Raw genomic sequence first — 27,328 nt, 5'->3', positions numbered from 1 at the left:
ATCTGCACCCAAAATTAGTTTAACTAAAATTTTCAAATGATTTTTAATTGGAAAACTGGTTGGAAATTCAGAAGTGTTCAAGTAGCAATTTTTTACACACAACACGCTTTGAGCTGTATATTATAGTGTTGTATTATTTACGAAATTTTCTTGTAGAAGAATTTGTATGAATACAAAATTTATATAATTATCTTTCATGATTTGAGTGCGTTACGCGGGATGCAAATTCTCCCTATAACATTAAAAGATATTTAACAGTTCGCCTTAGTCTGCGAGCTGTGTGGCGTGTGGCTTAGCACGAGTGATGGCAGCACAATTTGCATAATATTTATTTGCCCCCGCCACTCTCAGGCAAACGGAACCCGCAGAAGAAAATAAAAGATAACAGCTAGGCAGCAGTGTAGCGAACGCAACACAAAGTCCCGGCCTGCACAAAACAGGGAATCGCACCAGCCGGAATAAGACACTATCGAAATTGTGATTCTCGTTTAGAGGACGAGAAAATTCGAAATTCATCCCGTCGAAATCGGCCGTGGTAACCGAAGGGGGTCGAAAATGGTGCAGGGCGTGTAACAAGTGGCGAGAAGGGAGAGCGAGAGGGCATGAATGACGTCGGCATGGGTGCAGCACGCGTGCGCCGGGTGGCCTAACTAACAGGCGAGCGAGCAGCAGCAGCAGCGAAGCGAGCCCAGATTACTCCGGCAGCCCCGCATGGAATGCAGGGTACAAATTTATTGATTGCCCGTCGCCGACACCATGGAGTAGGCGGCTCGGCCGGTCGACGAGCGGTGTGCGCCCTCGGCAGCATGGTGTCGGCAGCGGCGGTGGTGCTGCTTTTCGCCCTCCAACTCGCTTCGGCCAGGCAACTCTACTCAGGTGAGTGCCAACTGTCGCATTTCTCCGCCCCCGCTCCTAGGGTCTCCCCAATTATATCGGGGTTGCTACGTCGTTTGTTTTGGCCGTGGGGGTTTGTATTCGATTTTGCCTATATTGAGTGGCGTTACATCATTTTTGCCGTGAATGGACACCGTGTTCGATAGTTTGTGTGTGTGTGGGACGTTGGTTTTTCATGTTTCATTGAAAAAAATTAGCGCAATCGCAGATCCAACTTGGCAGGGTCCAAATTAGGGATTAGATGTACCAGACGCCAAAAGAAAAATAGGTAAAAATGTTATTTTTAAGCCAAATTTATTTCCAAATGTGCTAATTTTATTCCATACTCAAACGAGCTTCAACCTAAACTGGCCAGTTGTCACATCTCTTCAACTGCAAGAAACTCTTTTTAAGGTTTTTTGCTTAAGTCCTCATGGTAGTGTTTTATTAATAATTTATTGGTGTACAACACGTGTTAACAAACTTGCACATAACTGTGGGAGGAGCAAGAAAAGTCAAGCAAAAACCACTTTGGGCGCACGCTTTGAAAGAATCCTCGGTTTACAGCTTCCATACACTATGAGTGGAACATTGCACAGAATATTATAAGCAGCACTTATTTGCGCAAAACACACGATGCGAATGAAAAGAGCTCTCCAACAAAAGGCAACGTGAAGTTCCTTCTCGTCGTACTTATTTTGCTCCTTTTGTCAGCTTGCTCTCTTCCGAGTTGCAGCAAACCCCGCCACTTCTACTGCGTCTCTTTCTCTCTTGCTCTTCCTCTCTTCCTTTGCCAGCTCCCATGAGTTTTCGGGTTTGATGCAGATGCTCGTTCATTCAGAATAAGAGTTGGGCGCTGACAGGCAATTTTAATGCATGATATTAATCGTCAGCGACTCCTAATTTTCCTCTCTAGTTCCAAATTGATATCATTGATAAAACATAAAAGTGCTATTTAAGGTGTTGAAGACTGGACAGTTGATTCTGAAAATGAGACCAAGGCAGTCTCAAGGGATATTTTATTTCACAAAGACAGGCGTCAAAGGTGGCAAGCAGCGGAATTGGAAATTGCCCAAGCACTCATAGTAAAGGAAGTCAAGCGAAAAGTGAATCACATGCTAAAGTTCGCTGCCCACGCCTGATAATTATTCGAGAGAGCGCGCGATAAATTTATTGAGGTTATCGTCCAGCAGTGAGCAGAAAACGTGTTGGCGCCTTGACTCGCTATTTTCCGAAACTTTCTCAACTCATTGGAATGAAAAAGGCACACTTTCAAAGTAAAAGTGGGTCGTTTTTAAAAAGCGCGGGGTTGCACAATGCGATAGATTGCCCGTAAAATTTAATCTGCATATTAACAGAATAATAAATACTCAATTTAATAAAATTATTTGATAAATAAATAATTTAGATAATATTGATTTATTTTGCATTTTACTATATTGTCTGATTTTTCGTCACGCCAGGGCTATAAATAATTGTTCCTTTAATCTATATAGAATCCATGGGTAAAGTTTTATAATGAACAAAAATTTGGAGTCAACAAATCTGATTTGGTTAATATTCCTTTATTAATTTCGGCTTTCATTAACGCCTCTATTAGGAAGTAGCAGAATCATTTTTTGGGACTTATTAGTGAATTAAACAGCAGCTACTACATGTATACAGTCCTTGGGGATTGAGAAAAGGCTCACCGAACAGCCACAAGGTTGATGCAGCCTGCGCGAGATGCATTTTCTCGGAGCTGAGAGCTTGCTGTTTGCCCTATTTTCTGCCCCACTTTTCATGCAACTTGTCATTAGGTGTAGATGGCTAGAATGTTATAAATTGGCAATTTCCCACAGCCGCTGAATCATGATAAACAGGCGGGCTTGTTGAAGACGTGGATTCCATCAAAGCATTGAGCAAGGAGTACGCATTTTTCTAGACATTTTTTCACCCTCCATAACTGCTGGATGTTTATCCCGCTTGACAACAAGTTGTTTAAGTGCTCATAATACATATTTTAATACTCATATCTATAAGACTGTAAATTACACAATATCCTAATTTTATAATACGCGCAGGAAAAGTCAAAAGCTTAATTACCCAAACATTTTACTATTTTTCTTTACCAAGATTTCTTAAAAAGATAACTAAATATAACTAAATCAAAATCATCAAAATATAAAATTATCTGTGTTAATTATTTCATAAATAACAGGGTCAAAAAGAGGCTGCCTTATTTCATTTTTGGTGCTATGTTTTTAGTCATGTTCAAGATTATTCCAATGGGAAAACATTATTTTAATTACATCAAATTTTATGAGGGCAATTTTGAATAAAAAACCCATTGACGTGTAAGGGTTTCACGGTCTTCGGAAGATGTTTGTGGTTTTAAGTATTTACCGGCCTTGGTGATAGACGCGAAAACATCCTTCCTAGCTTAGCATATAATAGCTTTTAATACATTTCCATAAGAGATAATAACAACAGAATTCCCAACATTTAGCTTCTGTAATGATCAGTTTTTTTTAGTTTAATGAGAATCAAGGAACTCTAGCTGTTTGTATATAAATGAGAAAACAAATTCAAGCAGCAGCACAGCATATCTTTTTAGACGATTTAGAAATAAATCGGAAACAAAAATATTATGTTATCGCTCTTTGCCCTTTATCGACAGGAGGCATATGGCACCGCCGCATTAGCTGTTTGTTGATGGTTATAGTGTAAAGTTAAAAAATATCCATTTCCAAAGTGATCACGTATTTTTTTTATTTCTACCAAGAAATCAATCAGCATGAAAATGTATTTAAAACCGTGTTCCGAGAGTCACAGCTTCCCTGAGAAAAAATCAGTTAGACTTCCAGGATAAAATTTACGTGATTAAGGCAATTTAGTAATGCGGACTGACACATTTGGTGTAAGCAACCGTTTTCAATCGTGATCAGGCAGAATTCGAGTTCATGAGGGTACACGCCCGCCTGCTTCTCGTGCCTGTCAATCTATCGCTAAACGCAGAGTGCATTTTATTTATTTGCATAATTGTGCCCTACGTGGATGTGCTTCATTATCACTCTCGCGCGCAACATTCGCGCACGGAACTAAGGTCAATAGCAAGAAAGCAGTTCTCCCTCTGCTTTACATGAGCCGATCATCACGTGCGCACAGAACGCTCCCGTGCTGAGCAAATTAAAACAGAGACAAGCGAGCAGGTGTTCTTGATTCCTCTCGCGCCCGTTCGGTAAAATTAATTAAACCGACGCTTTGGGATTATCAGCATCTGCTCTCCAGCTCCGATGATGTCACGATTTTTATTATATCCAGTCACCCCTTCAGTGTATATCCTTCTTATTTGTTGTCTCCTCTGCAACATATTATCGACTAAATTAAAGTAATGAATAAAAAATTTATGTGTGTTTCTTTGGAGTGAATATTAATTTGATAAGGTATGGTCCATTGCATACCAATCTTTTCTCCAAATTCTATGATTCAATCTCAGATTTAAATCTGATTTTGCTTCACCCTACAGACTCTGCCGCCAAGACGCAGATAAAAATATGCTAAGCGTGAAGGATGTATGCTACTATAAATATACACTTTATAAATTTACGATGACACTATTTATCCTTTTTCTTAAAATCAAAATCATAAGTCCCATTCCCGTTGCCACCCCAGTGCAGATAATTCCGAGAAAGTTTGCCTTTGTTTCCTGATCTTGTCTTCTCCGAAAGATTGCTGGCTCTGATCCAGCAGATGCCTTTAACAACGTTTGTTACTAGGTTCTGCGGGTGCAAGGAAATAAATTCTAAAAGAGAGAAATGAGGGGGCAAATCATAGAGATACATTGTTATTTAGCAAGAGAAGGAAGTAGTTGCCATGGCAACCGCTTATTTCGTGTCAGAGTAGCGTGTGAAAGGGTTACTCTTTCTGTAAAACAGACTATATCAAAGAAAATGCTTCCAGCGCTCGACTTTGCTCATTCTTTATATGGCTTTAGCTTCTCTCATATTTTATTTGATCCCAGAAGATATGCTTTAAACTTATGACAGAGATTAACTTTTCAATAAAGGATCGATGGTTTGCGGTGTACATTCTTCAATGCTGGTAGATGTATAATAGAACATACACACTAGAAAAAAGTTTTATACATAAATTTACTTTCCACTAGGAAAATTTTCCTTTATATTGAAAGTTTAATCAAAACCATAACTTGTATAAAGTGCAGATAAAATACTGATAAGGGAAACGTGATAACAAAAAAATATTTATTGGAATAGTTTTTACGATCGCGATCGCAGAGTTTTTATTTATATTTAACCCATAAAAAGGCTAGGAGGGATAGAGAGATGGCGGAAAAATTAGGACATTTAAGAGTAATTAATCACGCAAAATGTAATAATGACTCGCAAAAAAACAAGGATACAGTCAAAGTTGTGCTACAATGCTGGTTTCTTTGAAATGGATTATTAGACATTTGGTTAAGGCTAGCATAATTATATTAATATTATATGGCTTCTCAAGGAAGCGTCCATACAGACCGGGTGTGTAACGCTTCTCTAATAAGCCAAGTGACAAAGTCATATATTTTTCATAGATCAATCAAGCAAATATGTTGCTTTAAGAATGCAGTATACAAATTTAAAACAGAGTGATGTGATTTAATAGATCACTTAGTTAGTAACTTATTGAGTCATTGGAAATTCTTAAGATTTTAAGTTACCTAGATTATTTTTTAAATTTAAAATAAAGATATATTGTATAATATGCCATCTGGGGACTAATTTATAAGTTTTGATGTCGTTGCTGGATTTTCTTTTTGTAATTTTAACCTTCGAGTGAGTTAAGTTTGTGAGGAAAAATCTCAGAACATGGCTCCATTCACGTGTGTGGAGGGAATTCAGTCGCGCGTTTTCATGGCTCGTAGTCGACGATCGATTTTTGCTAAAAGATGTAATTCATCTGGTGCGCTGCCGCTTTGACGTCATCACCCTCAGTGGGCCCCCACCCACCCCCGTGTTGCCCCTGCCCTGCCTGTATATGAGAACAAGAGGAGCAACAGTTTGCCTGCGACTCTTTTTTTCACTGAATGCGCTGCCGCTGATAATGCCATTTTTGCGTGGGCGTAAAACTTTGCTGATTGTTATTGCTTCCTTGGGAAGGTGTCAGCGACGCGGGGCAGGGCCGCCGAATGGGCGCAGTCGGCCCTGCCGGCGCGCCTTCTCCCTATCACGAGGTCAGAGTTTGTTCTTCTGTGGCCAAAGTAGACTTTACAGGGTGCAGGGTGGACAAGAAGGGAAAATGCCCAGTTACTATACCATACCAGTTTATTGTAGATAGCAGCGACAGTACACAGCGTGGCTACCCAGAGGGACGAGCGGGGGAGCGAGAGAGTTACCCTCTTGCTCGTGTGCCGTCAGGAGAGCGAGTGCGTTGGTGCGAGCGGGTCGTGTGCTCGTGAGGGGGAGGCTCTGGCGTTGCCTTTATTGATACCTGAGTTTCTCCCTCCGCTCTCCCTTGTGGGTGCCCGAAAGTTAACGTAAATACATATCGGTGCGGAACAATTATTAATGCGATCGTAATATCGTCAGGTAAAACCCTGACATCTCATTGGGGTTTGGTTTTTTGTTTTCTTGTTTTTTCTTAATTCTAACATTTGATTTATATCCCGTGTTTACATTTTAATTTCGGACATAATTGTGTATTCATGTGTTTGTGTTGTTTGTGTGCCCTAATTACCTCAGTTTAATCTAATTTTTCTTTCAAATCTTAACTATAAGTATGTATCAAAGTGTAGATGTGTGTATGTGTTTTCTAATGTGTGTCTTAGGTGTCTAACCTTCACTTTCGGAGATTTATATTAAACGTTAATTGTAATTAAATGGTAGAACACCTTCTACACCTCCAACCAGCAAAGAAAAAAATTGGCAAATTAGAGTTCGAAATTTACAAAACAATTTAAATAAAAGGTGGAGCGCATGAAAAGATGAAAAAATTCTAGAGGAAAAGTGACAGGTAAATTATTTGCTCTCAACCAAGTGAGGTAAGTGGGAATTATCGGTCTTGAACGTTTAAGACAGCTGCATGTAGGAGCATAGTTGTTGGTTGCAAGCAAATCTTGGGGCGATGCTAGATGATTCTGTGGTCGTGAGTGATATATTATAACGGCGGCCGGATCTTCCAAGCCCTGAGGACTGAATGATGATTGGTGTGATGTTCCATGTGTGTAATCACACACGCTGCTGTAATCAGTTGACGAGGTTTTTTCCAGGATTTTACCCAAACTTCCTCGTTCTGAGTCAAATAGAGAGCAATTCTTCACAAATCAAATTACCACTATAAATGTTTAAAGTAATGAATTGGTTGGATGGTTTCTTTTTTTTTTCTTGTTAATGAATCGCGATTTGAAATAAAGAAGAAAAGAAAATACTCCGATAGCAAAATGTTAATGTGGAATAAATTTAACGCTTAATGTGATATAATGTAACTTAATAAATTAAAGTATGCTAAGATCTGGCAAATGAATATCTATCTTAAATTTAAGTAAAATTAATAAGGAAACGATATTCGCGTTGTGTCCCTTGATTGCCTAATCTGAACAAAACAAAGAAAACTTCTTGAACACGTTTGAAAGGCTGTCCGTTTTGTTACCTTGGAAAGTGAAAAAAAATTGCTTATATCTAATTTGGACAACCGTTTGCTGAGATAGAATGAAAATGAATACAATTCTTCGTCGTTAAATTAAAGAAATATACCGAACATAATAATATAACACTCGCGTCCGTTGCACTATGAGTAAATGTCATTGTTTTGGTTATAGCACTGCACAACACTTGTTTGTCATCTTTTCGAAAATGTCGTACTGTCTGGGTCCATTTGTTGCAAATGTTCGTTTCGTTATGGATATATCTGCACTTGCTGACCGAACCTACGGTGCTACTAGGTACACTCGAATGTTTGCTGCAGGTGATAGATAGGGTCGCATTGTTGTGGAATGGCAGAGTCACAATAGTCTTTGGCTGGAAGGTTCCTTGATTTTCCAGGGGTCATCTGTTTCAGGTACCACTTCAAAACGGACCGGGCGCGCTTGTTAAAGTTGTGGCTTCTTTGATTTTCCAGGGGTCTGCTTTTTCGTGTGCCACATCCTTATGGTCAATTCCAGAGTTTCGTTTAGGAGTTACTCTCTGTGACTGCTTCTTCGGGTTATGTGCCCATAAGTGGAATATATAGGTACAGTGGAAAGTATTTACAGGAAATGGCACTAAATGTACGTTACTTTGTTTGTCTGTGAACTTAAAAAAAAACTTCTTACTGCTGGTGCCTTAAAATTCAAAATTTCAATTCCATCGTGAGAATAAGATGAAAAATTATATTATAAACAAATCGGAAAATAAAACAAAAGGAAAAAAAATTAAATGCTTGCATAAAATGATTATAGTGCAAAATCAATGTCTATCAAATTTTACTGTTGTATCCAAACTAAATAATTTGTCTTGAATATGAATTATTATTTTATAAAGATCAACGATATACTCTTTTTCTAAGCGTTTATATTCTTTATATCCATAAACTTTGTAACTTAATTTGAGCAGCTATATAGCATACATGAATATTTGAAAATGTTGAAAAATACGTTAATTTACTACTAAATCCATCAATTCCATTTCTTTTCTGTTATTTCTTGTTTTGCTGCTTTTTGGCAAAATTAGTCATTTTGTGTAAACAAGGGTGTTTTAATGTGTTCTAGAGTAGAGTTGCTGAATTAGGGGAAAAATGTGGCATAGAGTTTAAGCCATGAAAGTGTGTGTGTTTTGTTTTGAAATGATCATTCCGTCCAATTTAACAGTGTATCATGGGAGTGGTGGGCTCGTGAAAAATATTTTATTTCCTAAGGTTATTTAAAATTGCCGTAATATAAGGTTTTGATGGAGGACATAAAGTGAGAATTTATTGGTACGCAATTTATATATGTATGAAGGTGTAGTGTTGTTAAATCTTTGACCTCCGTAAATTAAAAAAAAAGAACGAAATTTATTTGTGATTTTAGTGTTGATTTTGTGTATTATTGCTCAAGAATGAATGAATTTAATTTCATATTAATTTGTCGGTTTTCTCACGTGTTGGTTTTTTGTGTCAGTGTGTTGTATTTACGTTTCTGGCAGAAACTGTGGGGTATGATGTTTGTGAAAATGTCTTCTTTTTTTCGTATTAAATCGATGTTGAGTCTGTCGTTTCGGCGGGATTGCTATTATTGCTAAATTCAATATATTTCTTGCACAATGAGAAATGATGTTATGCTTGAAATGTGGTATAATGAAAATGCAAACGAAATCATTCCAATTAAAATTAATGTTGCCAACTTAATTTGATTGTGTCTGATCAGTATGATATGGGATAATATGTTCAATTATGCAAAAAAAAATTAGAATCCATTTTTTACAGTCTGAATTGGTTTTGATTTACGCTCATCTAGTTGTTGAATTTAATTGTTTTTGGCTATACTTTGCAATAGCATTCGTAGAAAGGAGAAAAAATTGCTGCTTTTTCTGTTTGAGAGACACAAATTTGTTGAACTCGAATTACAATCTACCTTTAACCGTGGTCTGCCTTTTTTCTTGATGGGAAACATGTGTGAAGTAGTCAATATACATTTACTGGAAACAACGTCGGGCTTCTGTAAATTTTACAAAGTATATTAGTTTTGTTCAATTTCATTGCTGGTATTTACTCAAAATTTAATCAAATCTTCTATTTTGTAATTAATAAAAATAACTCATTAATGGAAATTAATCAATTTGATATTATATTTTAAATATTAAACATCTATTTTTTTTTTAAAGGATTAATAACTTTAATATCTGTGCCATTGTTATACTCTTAGTTAGGTAAAATTTAAATTATCGTTGGAAATGCTCAGTATTTCGAAATTATTAATTCAACTTGTTATCTTATTTACAATAATCTAGCTTTTTAATTTATTTCTTAAATCAATTCAACTCTCAAAACTCTTTAAACTCAAGGCTACTCAAAATTAATTCTCTACCTGATTATTGCTTTAACATGAGCATTTCAAAGAATCTGAAAAGAATACGAAATTAAACTGAAAATAAAATTTAATTAGAACAGAACAGGGAGTTAGGGGAGATGCACGACTTTTCTTGTAGTAATCGTCGAGACTAATTGTTTATATTTACAAGTATTGACATTGACAATGTTGATACCCTTTATTTTTTTGAAAAAAAATTGTAACCGTAAATTGTATTAGAAATGTGTGGTGAATTTTTTGTATAATGTCACAAAAATGTTTTATGTTTGCTACACTCTGCCTCTGCGTACATTATTGCTGTTGCATGCCTAACCGGGAGTAATTTTCTATTATGTTAAACCAACGCTACTGCCGCCGCCGCGTGTCTGTTTCTATTTCTCTGTCTCTGTCACTTATGTCATGCTATGCTCAAAAATCTCTCAAGATTACAAAATCTGCTTTGCTAATAACTATCTTTTTCTCTAATTATGTTTCCAATGAAATTAATTTTTCTTTAACTGCGGTTCACTGGACTATTATTCAACTCGGCTAAAGAATAAGACCAACAATCAGTCATAATTATTACTAACTTGGCTGCTCACGCGTTGCAGTAAGTTGAAATACTTATGAGATGTTAGTAATATTTATTTGCCTTCTGCCTATATTAGCAGTCAGAAATCCTCAGGCTAAGATCTGTGTTTTGCTGGCCATGCAAAAACACAGGACTAGATTTGCCAAGTGACTTCCAAACGTTAATAAAGTCCAGTCTCCCAAAATTTATCAAACTATGAAAATTGCAAAATGATTGAATAATTAATATTTTTTTTTTTTTTTTTTTTTTTTATGAAAATTTAATATCTTTTAATTTATTAAATGAAAAAAAAAGATAAAGGATCGTGAGTTGTTCGAATTTTAAAATAGATTTGAGTGATATGGTTTATTGAAATCGAAGTGATTCTATTAAATTATGCTAAAAGGCTTCCAATCACGGAATTGATTTGAATTAAAAGTTACGTTAGCATTGGGGTTTCGTTGAGAATTTTAATAAAATAAATTAAATTTTCTTATGGCTGGCTGGCGCGCGGGAATGGGGGGGGGGGGTTAGGCGCTTTTTGTTTAACTCTCTTTTTGCTATTAAATGAATATCTGATTGCATATTCATTATAATTTCTTGATTTGAGCAGTGAGAAGGGTGTCATGTCAATACTCTATTAATAACTAAAATATATATACACATTCCATGTTTAATTGAAGTACCTTGTCTTTAATGCTAAATCAATAGAACTCATCAGAGAAGCGATTTAATGGGATTCGCCATTTATCAGAGGGATAAATACTTTTAGAATTGCCTTCTTTTTTTTTTTGGCTTCATGTATTCTTTCTATTCCAACAAAATAAACAGTTCTTTGCTTCAGAACTTAAGGTTTAGTCACGTATGTATACGCTTTGTTATATTGGTGAGTTTCCTGGTGGTTCGAGGTGGATATTTTACGCTCAATTTCTCTTTTTCCTCCTTGTCGCGCTTAATGCTTTGACTTTACATTCTACAAAAGTGTCCCTTTGATCGCTTTGAGAAAACTAGACTCGAGAAATATCTTTACTCATTGAGTATCATATGCATAACTTTTATAAATTATCGCCACTTTGTTTTGAACCTTTTTCCTTTAATATCGTGAATATCTAGAAGTTCGTCTCGTTTTGTGTCTACCATGCTCACACGTACCGTTGAGGTATATTGGAAAAGTATACCAAAAAATTAGAGTTTCGAAACACATATTATGTTCACCTTGATGGTGCAAATAAGCCGCTGCTTTTATCGCAACATACATACTCATTATTTTCTTTTTATTTTCACGAAATTCTGTGAAATTTCCATAACTCTTAATTTCCTATGCAGGGTTTAACGCAGTGATAACTCATTCTTTACTTGTCATTTCTCTTCAATCATTATCCAAAAACCGTGTGTTTCCGAAATGTAACCAAGATATAAAAAAATTCAATTTTGTGACATACTATCTCGCTTCTGTCCTGTAACCGTCAATTGCAACCACTAATTATTAAAGAAATGAAACAGTTGACCTCTTTAAAACTAATATAAAAAAATTTGCGCGCTCTTAAAATTAAGATAAAAAATCGAATTTGAGTCAACTGCCCGATTGGCCGGAATTTTCTGCCCACGTTGGAAGATTGAGGTATTGTTAACCTCAAATCTTGACCAAGTGTGTGTCGCGTAATGAAAAATTAAATAAAACCGCGACTAATATTTGTGTTGCCCTAGGAGTATAAACTAACAATTGGATTTATCTCCTTCTTGGTTCTGAATCACGGGAAAGCTTTCTGCACTTTATTATTAAACCTAATTGCGTGTTCCTGCCATATTAATTCATTACTTAAAACTTAATGTATGGGTATTGAGTATTGTGTTCATATTAAAACAGAGAAATAAGAATGTGACAAAAATTAAATACATTAAGAAATCGTAATAATAGATGAAAGAGCAGAATGTATCAATGCTTCATAAAAAGATAGGAATTTTTTAGCTTTGTAAGAACTTAACAATAACATTTTTTTTTGTATAGAACCAAGCACAAAGGTATCTCATGGTTAATTGTTCGCTTGACCTTCTAAAACAGATGTGTTTCGTTTGTCAGAGGGCGAGCGTGAGATTTTCTTTAGTGGGCGGTCGGTCTAATTCTTTAAAGGGGGGGAAAAATTTGTCCTTTTTTTACGACAAAAGATTACTGCGATACAATGTCTCTTGTGCTGCTTTGATCCTCTTAAAATAGGGTTCTTTGACCTGTATGAACTTAAAGCTTTAATGTCTTGCTGCTTCGTGAGAACTATTTAGAGGCTTTTGAATTTGAAAGATGACAAAGGTTTATTTATTTATGAACTCTAGGTTGGGGATATTTTTTAAAGAAAAGTTATTTTTGTATGAGGAAGAAAGTTGGAACTCCTGGTGATATAGGTTCTAAACCTCTTTGTTGTTAATGATGTAACTTGGATGATTTACAGAGAATTCGTGGGAAATGAATTTGAGGAGACATTGTTGGTTTTTTGGTGACTTTTAGGGGGTAGGATTTGATTTAGTATATTTTTGAATAAAAATTGCGCTACCTGTGATGAGAATTTGTGTAGTAAAGGCTTTTATGCTGTGCTCTATTGTTTGCTAACGTTTGAAGCTTTATTTTACGCTTTGTGCTGGCGAGTGAAAAGTTAAGGGACGGGGGTTTAGTTGTCATTGTGGCTTGGTTCATTGACCTGGATTAATATAATACACATTCCTGTAGAGAGATCTAGAGACCTGACCTTAAGAAATCAGTATGAAGGAAGAAGAAAAAGAAAATATACCGTCGTTTTTTCTTTTGTGGACGTTAATTTACTTTTAAAAAAATCTGCGATCGGGACCTTAAAAATTCGATAACCTTGTGACAACCTGGATTTCATATACGGATCATTCCGTTCTTCTTTATATTTTTACTGCGCGTAGAGGAAAATTTATCAATACTGCTTTTAGGAATATTTGTATTCCGTCATGTCAAATTTGTTTCATGTCCTTTCTTGAAAGGAAATCGTACCTAATTTATTTATTTGGAAAATCATGCACATTTTTCGAAGAAAAGCGTTTGACGTTCAAATTACTGAATGTAAATTTCACAAATCGAAATGCTAAAATTACTTTACAAGAATATTTTACATATGCAACTTTAAATCTCAACCGTTCTCTGGGTTGTTCGGCAATACCTCGCTTTTCGGTATTTTTACCATTTCGAAGGTTTTCGTGTTGTCTTTTTTGTGCTTTCGCTTATTGCGCCACTTGCTACTAAAGTTCCCAAGATTTCGTAAAAAATCTACTGTGTTCTTGATAATGGGTTTTAGTTTCAAAGGAATTTCAATTTTTTCCTTACTCCTGTCACTGGGAATAGTTTTATCACCGTTGTCAACGTGATTTTCGCGCTCATTCAAGTTATTAGTTTCTTGCTTAACTGCTGCTACAGTATCTACTACACATATTCCTGGCAATTTGATGCTATTTTCTGCTGTACTGATTAACGCTTTTTTCTGCGGTTCGAACTTATTTACAACTACGTCATTTTCTATAGCAGTGTCTTTTGCAATTTGAATTTCAGCCTTTTGCGCATTTTCTAATTTTGTACGTACAATTTTCCCTTGTGAATTGATCTTCTTTGGAGTTTTCTTTTTCTTAACGTTAGATCTTCCAATCTCATTTTTCACCTGACCTGATTGGAATGACTCTACTTGTCCAGTTATTCCGGCATTTTTGGTTTCCGCCAATGTACATGCATGTTCTGGAGCTCTTTTTTCGGATATTAATTCACTTTGAGCTACAAATCCGGTTGTGTGCGAAACTTCTCTCTTTTGTTCGTGCAAATTCACTACTGGCTTTTGGTTTTCGTCTTGAAAATATGACAAATTAAAATACTCGGTTGAACTTGATTTTGGCACTGATGAGAACGATATTTGGTTAATCGCGTGCTTTTGTTGTTGCGAATTACCCTTTTCCGAGGGAACTGGAGACTTGGCTTCTTTGGAGGAAATGGAATTTACAATATTTACATGAGTTCGTTCCCTGGCGAGGCTTTGATTTTGCGTGATTGACGATACCCCTTTTTGATTCTTCTTTTCTGGGTTTGCTGCTGATTTGGGTGCATAAACCGTCATGTTATGGAGTACCTTTCGCGTTTGAGTCGAGTGCGCGTTCTGGGGAAAAATCGCGTTTGGTGGATTGCCGCATGTCGTTGCCGGCTGAGATGTTATATGGCCGTGCGTGCGCGAAGAGTAATTTTGTCTCCTATTTCCGCGATGCGCATCTCCTACGCGTGATCTGCATTGTTTTCTAATGTGTCCACTGCGGTTGCATTTGAAACAAATTTTGGGGGCTCGGTATGGGAAAAATTGCTGTTGTTCTGACTGGGGTGCCGTTTGGTAGGCAGGTGCGAAGTCTGGTGGTGGGTGCATTTGGTACGACGGGTACTCGGCTGGGTATTGGTAAATTGGGAAAACATGCTGTGGTTGCGGCTGAGGAAGAATTTCCACGAACTGTTGTTGTATAGGTAGCGGGGTTTTCATGAGTACATAATTAGTATGAGGTGAAGTTAACGCGTATGTGTTTTGTGCGGTGCAAGGTGCCACTTGAAGAGTGCGCAATTGCTCTTCTTTTTGTTGCAACTGTTTGAGGAGGAGTAAAATTAGTTCATCTTTTTCCTCCTTTTGTGTTTTTGATTTTTTCTTACAGTCTCGGCTGACTCTAAAGGTGTAATCTGTCCCAAAATTATCGGTAGATTGATCGCTATCTGAGAAAGGGGAAGAATCTCGCGGCTCGCTATGTTTTCTCGGGTTATTAACGTAGTACGAGTGTTTGAAATCATTGTGCCAACTTTTCAAATCGTTCAAAAGTTCATCAAGTCCCTTATTTACATTTAATGGGTCACATTCCCACTGCAAAAACCAGTTTTTCGCGTGTCCTTGTAATTTGCTTTCAAGAACATTAAACGTTTCATCTTCTGTCATTCCAGAGAGTTTCCTAATTACGTGTAAGTCCTGTAGGAATAATTCAACGTCCTCTGTACTTTCACCGAAAAATTCATCGAGCAACCGGCGTCCGATTTTCAAAGATTTACCGTCCATTTTAAATTTACGTATGTCTCAGCGTGCAAAGAAAAAATTAGATCGCCTAATGTGCACCTGACATATTTTAAATTATACAATATTTACAAAATTTGCCTGACGCGTACGTAAGTTCGATTTTACATGTCCTTTAGGAGGAAATTACGCGCTTGTTGGGGGGGTTTCGGGTCAAAAAAAAATTTGGAGGGCTGGGTTTGGGAGGGCACTTTGGCAACAGAAAAAAAAACTTCGCTCGTGAGGGCTGACATATAACTTACGGGTCATCTCGCCGGTGTGCCTCCACATGTCAGCGACGCGGGGCAGGGCCGCCGAATGGGCGCAGTCGGCCCTGCCGGCGCGCCTTCTCCCTATCACGAGGTCAGAGTTTGTTCTTCTGTGGCCAAAGTAGACTTTACAGGGTGCAGGGTGGACAAGAAGGGAAAATGCCCAGTTACTATACCATACCAGTTTATTGTAGATAGCAGCGACAGTACACAGCGTGGCTACCCAGAGGGACGAGCGGGGGAGCGAGAGAGTTACCCTCTTGCTCGTGTGCCGTCAGGAGAGCGAGTGCGTTGGTGCGAGCGGGTCGTGTGCTCGTGAGGGGGAGGCTCTGGCGTTGCCTTTATTGATACCTGAGTTTCTCCCTCCGCTCTCCCTTGTGGGTGCCCGAAAGTTAACGTAAATACATATCGGTGCGGAACAATTATTAATGCGATCGTAATATCGTCAGGTAAAACCCTGACAGAAGGCAAAACATGTGTCTCCCTTACGCCAAGGTAAACAGATTCTTGAACCGAAACTGACATTATTCAGAATTAATGCGAAGTTAGTGAACGCAAGGGACAACAAAGATATTTAATATTGTTTTTTTTTTGTGATTTAAACTTGCGATTGTAGTGAAGTGCACGAAACGCAAGACCAATAAAATCTAAGCCTTATTCTCAATAAAATCTAAATATACCTCTAAATCAACGCTTTGCTTTTGAATATTGTCTTCAATTTAGATCGGACGTGTTTTTATTCGTATAATGGCGAATTCTTTTTATCTATCTCTTACACATTTCCAATAAAGATAAGTAAGTTAGAGCTAATATAAATTCCAAAGTATTGTGTGCTCCATTGATAATCTCTGCGCCGAATGTAAGCGCATGGAAGAGAAGTCATATTGCATGCATATTGTCCTTAAAGAGCACATCATTACACATTCTTTTGGAAAAGAATTTCACTAAGCCAAGAAATCTTGAGTCCCCTTTCCCTTCTCAGTCTGCTTTGTAGTTGTGAGCTATGATAAATAGTCGGTTAACACTATATGAATGACAAAATAAGCCGCACTCGCTGATGTTCAGTGTGAAGTCAGTTTCGCCCCCAATGGTAGCAGAAGGGAAAACAATAGATCGACAAGTTAAACAGCAGATAGAAGCACGTAAAGCAACCGAGCTCGTGAGGCAGGCCTTTATCTGCACAAGTGGGGCGCTTGACAAGTGCAAGGGTTCTTAAGAAATGGTGCCTCTCCAGCTGCTTGCTCGCGGTGCTCAATTATGGATGAGCACAAACACATAGCAGAGTCCCGGCTAATGAGCATTAGAATCGTTGCCAGACCCATGTCTTTGGCACATGCTTCAAAGGAGAAAAACTTATTCAAATTCGTAATGCAAATTGTTGAGATAATTCCTTATCAGCAAGAAAAAAGTGATAGCTGCTCCCCCTCAGTCGGTTCGCTTAATCGGTTATGAAATACTCGTTCACGTTCATAGACCCCTTGGGCGGAAGGAAGTGGTATTGCACGACTGACATAATTGAACTAAACGCTGCTGCGTTTGGAAAGCAGCAAAACTACCTTGAAATTGTTAGCTACATTTCCCATATTGTGTTCAATGTTACGAAGCGTTTATTATATTTCCTTGAACTAAAATACTGAATTTGCATACAAATATGACCCCTAATCGAAATAATAGTTGCTGTATGTTACGGCTCCCTGATGTGATAATCTGCTAAGGTTGTCACTCTACGTGCTTCGCAATATGTTTTGCGCGTTTATACTGCGTATGCAACAACCCGTGTATCTCTCCCCCGCACACTGTCACATTACTGGAAGTGCAGGGAGAGTACACGTTTGGTTGGCTGCGTGTCTGCACGGTCGGGTGGAGGACGGTCGGAAGTGTGTTAGCAAGGGCAGAACCAATTTGAATATTTTATTCAGCCGACGGAGATGAGCTGGAGGCAGCTTTTACGTCGTGCATATAAAACTATACGCGGTCGTTTATTGATCTGCGACGGTTCACGAAATAAATAGAACTTCATCCGCAAATCATTTCGAGCAGACCCACAGCCCACAGAACATATTTATCAAATGAGAAATTTTTAATTTTCTCGAATTCAAAATTTTCCCAAAATAATTTAATGATGAATTTAATGGTGCTATCATTTCAGGAGATATCACCCCTGAGGAGTTGATGATTGACCAAGTAGCGGCCATCCTTCAGCAACGACACCTTCGAGAACGAGAACGAGAGGCTGCTGCCAGAGTGGCTGAATATGGCTATTCCCCTGAAATGATTGGTCCTGGTGGTGAATTTTCTTATCAATTTCCACCCCTGCCGGGTGGCAGAGAGTCTCAACATGAGCCCTACTTTGCGGTCAACCCGTCAGATCCCAGGTACTACTTGCCTAAACCACCAGAGCCTGAGGACGATGAAGATGGCAACTCGTATTTAGCAGAGCGTAAGTTTAAACTAAAACTTAAGATAAAATTAGAACTAACGAAGTGTTCCTTCTGAGCCTTTACAAACTCACAGGCCTTTGTTCTGGTCTGCTGGCTTAAAAGCTATTGTGAACATATAAATTGTAAATTGCAAACAAACGCCAATTTAGATTTTTATTTCATTAAATCTGTTTTCGCGTTCTTTTTGCGTGGTACCAGTAGAAAGATTTTTATTGAAGGGCTTGTTTCTTATCGAGCTTTATCAGCAATTTCAAATTATCCAATAAAGGCAGACTGCACTCAGCGCAATTTCCTCGTTTTGACGAAATTTATGTTATAAATAGAAAAATTCAATTTTCACTCTTTATTATTACATGGTCACATCAATTCCACAGCTATTTGGAATGGAGCCAAATACTACCCACTGGACAATAACGACCTTAGTGATCGTCCCCTGAGGAACTTCGAGGCTGGTGGCGTCATGCAGAGAGGAGGTGGTCGGCCCATTCCTCCGGCAAACCCCGAGCCTCCTTTGTTTGTTGAGCAGCCGCAGACAAATGCTCCGAGAAAAATAAAGCACCAAAGAAAGAGCACCCCGTCGCCCACGCCTCCATCGACCACCACTCACGAACCATTGCCTGACCACCATGCCAGGGTGCTTCAGGAGCCAGTTCCTGAGGAAACAGACTCAGAAGTTTATTTCCTGGGTGAGTTTTTTGATACACAACAATTAATATTCTTCTATTTAACTCTGAAATATTTTTAATCTGGTATTTTCATTGAAATACGTTTTAAGAACAATTTTTAATTAGAATATGCAGCATGCTTTACTTTTAAGTTGTGCAGGTTGCATACTTTTTAATAATGGATTAGCACTGCCCTCACAGGCACAAAGACGTAAAACTTTTCTATCGCCTATTACATTGTTTGCGAGCAGAGGAGCACTACAAATATGATCAAGCACATAGTAATATTTTCTGCGAATATATCGAATAATATCCTCTTGCTCTTCATCTCTCCGATTGTTTACTTTGGGTCAAAATCCATCTTGGCGGAATTGTTGTCGCTCCTGCTGAGCGTAATTGGATCGTTATAAATCACACGCGAAGCATTCTTTTGCACAATCCACTTGAGCAGCCCCCTCTCTTGCCAAAACACACAAAAGGAGGCTTTCCATCCGTGCTGCTGCTGTGTGGAAGAATAAACGTCACATTATTTGCTCAGCAGTAACGACTCGGCGTAAAAGGTCAAAGCAGCACAGCACAAACACACTCACACTTTGCCGCTGCCTGCTCCACTCGGCACCCTCTACCGCTCTTAAGTCCAACTAAGGGTGGCAATCGATCGCTGCGAGGGTATATTTAGTTGCTGGTGGTAGCGGGTGAGGTCATGCAAATCTTGCGATAGAGTTTTTTTTGGATGTGCAGTCGTTTCCAAAAAAATAGCTCCGCTTAGTATAAAGGGTTTGTTTTAATTGATAAATCGCTTCCAAAATTATTTATATCACGTGTTGCTAAGAAGTTCAATTGAAAAATTAATTCATGATATGATTCTGTTAATTACGATTAATTTAATAAAATCGGCATTCAAAGAGAAAAAATTAATGCATGGCTTATTATTTTTGCTTTTGTATTTATTCAATTGATGAAACTAGTTAAGTTAATATAATTTAAATCATCAATTAAAAAACCGAAACAGCTTGTAGAATATGAAAACGTGTGCGACTTTATTTTCTTTGCAATTAATTCATTTTAAGACATCAATTCCTTCTCTGCTTGGTTATGGGGAGTGACCATTGTAACATTTTATAAATCAATTGCGAAAATTTCTTTATCATCACCAACTCACAAAATATATATATCTCGTTGCAGCGATAATTGCGGGTTGCAGTGCTGCAGGAATTGTCGCTGTCATAGCAACTGGAATCTGCTGGTACAAGTGAGTACATGAAATAAAAAAACCTATAGTTAATTTTCTTTCCCCACGCATCCTCCTTTACTACCGAGAGTAATCCGCCGGTTGTGTAATCCACCAACGTAATAACCCCGCACACACACCTCTTAGTCGCAGCTCGCAAGAGCTTATATAGGCCGACTTCGAGCATACACTCCCTCCAATAAACGACCCAGTTTCGGAATTAAAACCTTGCGAGTCACAGCAAATCATCCAATCATTTCTACATCAGGAACCCGGCACAGCTGAACAATTTTGCTGCGGTTGTGAGCTCCTTTGAGTGGAAAATGCGGTTTAATCCATGCTTGGCGCATCCTACGAAGATGATCTGAGGCGGGCAGATAGACCACCCTGCCACGCACGCTTTGCAAGGAATTCTAATCAATCAATGTTGATGGCAGAGAGCGTTCAACTCGCTCCATCAAAGTTCGCAGAAGCCTTGCAAACACATTTTGTATCAGCAACGCTGGTTTCCGTCCTTGCATATAATGCAGTGGTCCTTACGCTCGCGTAGATGCTGCGTGCTTGCTAAGTGATTTGGGTAAATTTTGCCTGCTGACAGTTGATTAGCAATGAAGGAACAAGAGACTTCCCTTTTATTTCCTTGCGCCAAACGAATTATGGCTCCACAAGTTTTTCATGGTGATTTGAAGGTAGAAAAGAAATAAATTACGGTAATATTTTTTCTCTCGAGGACTTACGTCGGGAAGAAGGAAGCAATTTAACCAAGTTGTCAATAAAGCCGTGAAAAAGTTTTATCCCTGCGGGATCGATACAACGAACCTTACGGCACGGTCGACGTCGCCCTTCTTTCTGCCAAGTTTTTCTGCGTGCTAATCAGTTTGTTTGCCTTCGTTGTTTACCGTTTCCAACTGCAATCACGTAACTCTGATTAAATGCAAACTTTGCAGAAGTCAAATCATTGATTGCTGCACAGTCCTCCAACCACTGCTCGAAAACTTTGTGGGACTTATTTTTCAGCTGAACATTCGGCAAACCCCCGTTTTTCAAATATTAATTCGGGTAATGTCATATTGACTTTTTACTATTTAATTAAAATAATGTGGAAACACAAGACAAATGCACTATCGCACTATGAATATAATAATTATGTTCAGTTGAAAATTAATTTTTTTTTAATAGAATACATACCGTTAGACAGTATAAAATTAAGAGAAAGGCGTGTCAAAAGAATCAGCGCATTTAAACGGAGTGTACAATATACTCCACACAAAATTTGCTGGAGAAGACGCCAAGTGCGCGTGCGGGTTGCTTCGCTCTTGGGGCTCACCCGACGCAGTTGTGAATTTCGCGCGCCTCCACCAGCATGCCCCAGGGCGATGCTCAACACCATCAGGGCACTGCTGGACGAGGTTGTGTTCAGGATTTACTCCATCAGGGATGACCTGTGAGTTTTCCAAGCTATATAATCATTCCATTCAAACGATCTTTTGTCCTGATCCGAGGTTCTCTTTTGTGTGCGTTTGCGTTCCCTTCGCTCAAGTAACAAAGTCAACTCTTTACACCCGTACCAAGAGTTTCTATTCAATTGTGAGCGAGACAAGATTATAGTTGCAGATTGCTCACGCACACTGCTTGTTTTGAAAGACCTTTGCATCATTCCGTGAAAAATGTCAAAGGGTGTTTTATCTAGCATACCAAGTGAACCTCATTATGCAAATTTTACTTTCACAATTAAGTATGATTAATTATGCGTGGCTGCTGCTCAATATCCTTTGAGCCTATTTTACCCCCACAAAAATATCGAATTGCTACCCCAATTAAGCGAGATTAAGAATCTAAGTTTGGATTCTTCCACGACAACTTATTTATTTTATTCCGGACGCAAATAAGCTGAAATAAGATAGCTGTAAATAATATTTGTGCATAAAATGAATATGAAGCCTAAAATCGTTCCAAAAATATGCGCGTTTGTAAAAATCATTATATCCGCTTTGGGCATTACCCATTAGGATATATGCCTCAAGATGAAACTTGCTGACGAGAAAAGTACGTTGGTTGAGAAACAAAACAATGTAGAAATAAAAAGCTTCTTCTTAATTGAGAAAGAGGAAGAGCACGCGAAAGAGCCCGCATCACGCAGTTTAGAACTCAAACCACAGATGATATTGTCCTTCGTCTCTCAGAGAGTGAGTTATACGCACGCACTCTTGTTTTTGTATTATATGTGTACATACATGTATATTCAGCTCCCCTCAACCCTTATCGCATTTCAACTGCGTCTCTCACAAAACAAATACGTGGTTTGCAGTATGTGAAATTTTAATAATTGGAACGATCCAAAAATATTTTATTACTCAACAATAGAATAACTATTGCTATATGTATCAGATAAGCTTGGAGTCCAATCAACTGGCTGACTTATTTTCCGATCAATTTACTGAGCTAAATTAAGTCTCGTTTGTACATCGAGTGGCTATTGAGGTGAATCATTGCGCTGAATAATTAAACCACCGTTGCCTGGAGGATCAATTGGCGTGAATGTTTGATGGTGCACCAGCACAACAGCCAAGGGAAACACGTTTCCACCACTTATTACCACGGGCATGAGTGCGCCGCGGTGGCGTTGACATGTGTCATAAACAGGAGGACACGTTTAAAATTTTATGTTCCGCTTCAAAGCTAGCACGTCTGAAAAGGCTCGAAATAGCGGTCCGCAATTTGAATTCACCTGGAATTTGGCTTCAGGTTGCAGAGGAATGCAAAAGCGACCGCAGACGTTGAATACCCGGCGTACGGCGTGACTGGCCCCAATAAAGACGTTTCGCCAACCTCTGGGGACAGAAGGCTGGCCCAGTCCGCCCAGATGTACCACTATCAACACCAGAAACAGCAGATCATCGCCATGGAAAGGTGAGTTGATTTTTTTATTGCTCTCCGAATTTCCCCCAACGTACATTTATCATATTCACGGAGTTCCAAGAAACAGAGCTGGATTGCACTTCGTTTCCTAAACAATTTCGCACAGCGAGAAATCAGATTTATTTTTAGAACTACAAGGAAGTGTTAGAGAATATTCATCAAATCTGACGAGCTTGTGCTGAGTGAAGCAATTTTGAAAGAGGAAGTCGATGCACATGCCAATCAAATGATTTTTGCATCGAGTTCCGTGACAAAAGTATATAAAAGCCGCGTATTAAACTTGTAGAGCTCGCCAAAATAGATGATTTATCTGCAATGGAGCAAAGGTGCGCTAGGTACCTATTCCTCATAAAGGTACATGATTATTTCTTGGTAGATATTTTCAAAATTCTCTTTTAAATAAATTTCGACAGCTAAACGAAAGCGTCCTAATGTTAAAAAGAACACTTTTAAAATTCAAGATGTCAACTTATAACACCTTAAAACGCGGAAAATACCCTCTCTGAGTTGCCATGGAGAGATTAATGTCGAATGGCTCCGCATTTCTCATTGAATAAGGCGTCCCCTTGAAAGCAAGTACCTCGAAAGGAGGCACTTGCGAGCAGGGATTTAGCCTCTTTATGCGAACAGGAAAGCTGAAAAGAGATGATTTGCAGAGAAGGCATGCGGGGTAATCTGGCTTGTGCCATTTGTTGCCTCCAACAGGCAGCTGAACTCGAATGAAGAAGTTGTGGAAAACCACATCCCGCGGCGAGTTTTCTTGTGTGGGGGCTGGCCTCTGCCTAGCGAAAACAATTTAAGGGAGCTTTTTATTGCTCTGGTGGTGTTGTGAGAGTAAATAAACTGTGTGAAACGCGGCATGCCAGATGAAAATTCAATTTTTATCCAACTTGGTTGGATCTTTTTTTTCTGCCGGGAGAGGTCACGAGAGTTCTTTACTTCCAGACATTTGGGGATTCGCACTTCTGTGTTACGTCTCTGGGGGAATAGTCGGCCAAATTCGGTTCTATTTGAGAAGGGTTGTTCTGATCCAGAAATTTATTTTCTTATTGCTCCTATATCACCAAAAACGCAGGCACACAATGCCAAGAAACTAGCATGCGGCCTTCTAGCTCTTGATCGTCTTGAAATACTTGCTAGTTTTCTTTCGTACTTTTGATAAACTCAAAGAAATTTCACTGATGTATATACTAGGCACACTCTTTCCTTAATCAATTGTTATATCCCAAATATCCACTCAGGTATTTCATAAATGTGAGCACGCAGAGAGTGCGAAAACTATCATACATTTCATCAATGTTATCTGGTGTTTTCAATAATGCAACCTGTGAGGGGTTTCAATATTTATTAACAGACATTCTCCCACTACTAACTTTAAGTGGACTAAAAATTAATAGTGCTTATAATTCATTTAGGATCCACATAAACAAAAATCAAGCATTTAAATGTTTATAATATCTCATTAATATTGATATTATGTTTAAAATATTTACAGCAGGGCAGCAAATGAAAGGCGGGGGTCAATGTCCGAAGCCGAAAGCGATGACGAAAACGACGAAGGAGACTACACGGTCTATGAGTGCCCAGGACTTGCTTCGGTAAATTAATTAGTGCTTTAAAATGTAATGGCTATATATAGGAATTAAATAACCAGAAATAACCACAAAATTTAAACTAGTATGTTTAGAAAACCGTGCATAGTGCGATATCCCAATAACTGTTTTACTTTTCTTATTGCAAATCTTTGAAAACCTTAAACACAGCAGTACTACAAGCATTAACACTTTGAGATATATTTTACGGGTTTCACTTCAACTTGAAACATAGTTAATTTAATATAACCAAGACAAAGTCACTTTTGAAATATGACTAGCTTAATTATAAGGTCCTTAACTTCCACCTCTTGTTAGCAAGTTTTGGGAAAAGTTTCATTTTATCCTTCTCCATAGACTTGCGAAATGGAGGTGAAAAATCCACTGTTCCTGGATGACCCGACACCCGCTACTCCGGTTACGCCTGCGAAGAGTGAAGACAAGTCCTCTAACGCGACAGATTCAAGCAAAAGATCATCGGCTGCCAGCGTCAAGTAACCAGACTAACAAGCTTGATTTTACGTTAGCTGACACAAAAAATATGATAATATTTGATATATTCTTTGAAGCCATATCTTTTCTGTCCAATGAAACAATTTAAAGAAACGTTTTAAGAGAAAGAAACTATACGAAATCTGTGGTATTTGAAATCTTTTGAATGAAATTTAAAAGAAAAAATGGTGCTTCTTCCTTTTAGACGATTGGATACATTTTATAGCATTTTTTTCATGGCTGGACTGGACATAACTCCTTGAAAGCAAAACACACTCCCTTGTAATTCCATTAAACATAATTATATCATATTATGACATAGCTAAATATTATATTAAATGTTGCACGACAATTCCCTGCACATCCTTGAAACAATTATTTTCCTACCTTATCTCTCTTGTGATCTTCCAAGCCTACGCTCTTCTAAAAATGCTACCCTCACGACAAAATGACGAATTTTAACGCAGAACTTATACATTACACATAAGTAGGAGCCACTATGAAAGATCACCTTAGTTTCACTTTTAAACGGAACCAATTTTCTTCTGGTAAAGTGTGAAATTTATTATCAAATAGCACATACAGATCTCAACTCACAAAAATATTGTAAAATAAATAGAAAAGAAAACATTATAATAATTTATGAGTGTAAAAGAGAGTAGAACGATCTCTTTAATTGAGTATAAAATAGCGATACAGGAAATAATTATGCCAATTGCATTATACAAAAATGATGCTTTATAATCAATGCCAGACCTGCAAATCAATTCAAACGCACTCTTCACCTATCAATAGTTCCCAATTAGGAAGTAGAGGAGCTCTCCGATGCGTTCAAACCCTAAAAACGTTGTGTTTTTAAAGATAAGTAATTGCGAATAATCCCGCTTTGTGTTTTTATACGCTACTCTCACAGAGAAATTTGAGATGATAACTTGAAAATGAACAATCAATGAAATGAAAAATCCTTTAGTAAATTAATAAATCGGCTGAGCTTTTGGAAAACCATAAATGGCGTCAATTAAACGCGGTATTGCAATTATCTACTGACAGGCACTCTATACAATTAAGAAAAATCAAAAGTCAATGAACAGAACAAGAAAAGAACTGCTCCCCAGTAGTTGTTTTTAAACTTTTAAGATATTGCCGATATTGCGAAATATTAACAATGTCACATTATTTTGAAGAATAAAAAAATTTTAAGCAAATTTGAAACTGGCCACAACCTATCCATCATTTTGAACTAACCAACTTTAGTTTTTAGACAAAGAACATAGTCAATTCTGTTTTCATTCTCAAATAATATTTGTTTGGTATTTCTTGCTACCTCAACTGTAGCACGAAAAATAACACAATGCTATTAATGAATCAATGTGAATACAACAGGAACTGAATTGTGAAAATAACTTTATACAAGACCTATATAACTGCTGTTGATATATGATTGGCTTCGTACGAGTCAGAACTAAGTCACTAATGTTAATTAGAATTGGAAAAATATATATAAATATGAAAATATTTTCTTGTTGACTAAAACTCTTCAATTGTGTATCATGCAGTGCAACAACCTGTATATTTTTCCCTGTACTTTAATGATTAAGTTAACTTATAAGAATATATATTATATTGTGCATGTTGTTTTAAATTTTTGTTAAAGAAGAGATGCAAAATGCATATTTTTCAATTTTCATATTTGGTCCCACTATTTAAAAACAAAGACACGAACGTAAAATGATGTAGCCACTTATTAAACATACATAGCTGTCTATCAAATGGTATAATCAGTGTGTGAAGCGACTTAAACTTTTGTGAGATGAGTGTGAAGGAGACCGTCTCATCTTCACACTCATCTAAACAAACATGATTATCCATTACGTGTATATTTTCCCCAAAAATAAATGAAAATGTACTAAATAAATTTGATTTCGATGAGCATTATTTTATTGCTATATTCCTTTGTTTTTGCACTTTGATGTGTGTACCTATGAATGTTTTTTATTTATAATTTCACTCTTCATTTCTGAATTAACTGAAATATAAGATTTGAATTATTTGATTTGAAGGTAAAACTCCCAAAATTGAAGAAAACATCTGTCAGAAAAAAAGTTGAAAGATGAGTACGTAAAATTTAACAAGGATAAACAGTTGCCCCGCTGATCCGTAATAAACCAAAATTTGAATCTAAATTGTAGCTGAAGAGAATAA

At 37.7% G+C, this 27,328-nt stretch overlaps 1 protein-coding gene across 1 annotated transcript; it reads left to right on the top strand.

Annotated features, from left to right (window-relative positions):
* Window positions 1–390: 390 nt before the first annotated feature.
* Window positions 391–27,061, top strand: LOC135938951 (neural proliferation differentiation and control protein 1). The gene is made up of 7 exons (XM_065483023.1): window positions 391–876; window positions 17,936–18,226; window positions 18,602–18,913; window positions 20,078–20,144; window positions 22,869–23,033; window positions 24,538–24,640; window positions 24,992–27,061. The coding sequence occupies exons 1-7, from the start codon at window positions 717–719 to the stop codon at window positions 25,130–25,132; spliced, it is 1,239 nt and encodes a 412-aa protein (XP_065339095.1). The 5' UTR covers window positions 391–716; the 3' UTR covers window positions 25,133–27,061.
* Window positions 27,062–27,328: the final 267 nt, after the last annotated feature.

The sequence above is a fragment of the Cloeon dipterum genome, chromosome 3, assembly GCF_949628265.1.
Source record: "Cloeon dipterum chromosome 3, ieCloDipt1.1, whole genome shotgun sequence".
Lineage (NCBI taxonomy): Eukaryota > Metazoa > Arthropoda > Insecta > Ephemeroptera > Baetidae > Cloeon > Cloeon dipterum.
This window is presented reverse-complemented; position numbering and strand designations above follow the sequence as displayed.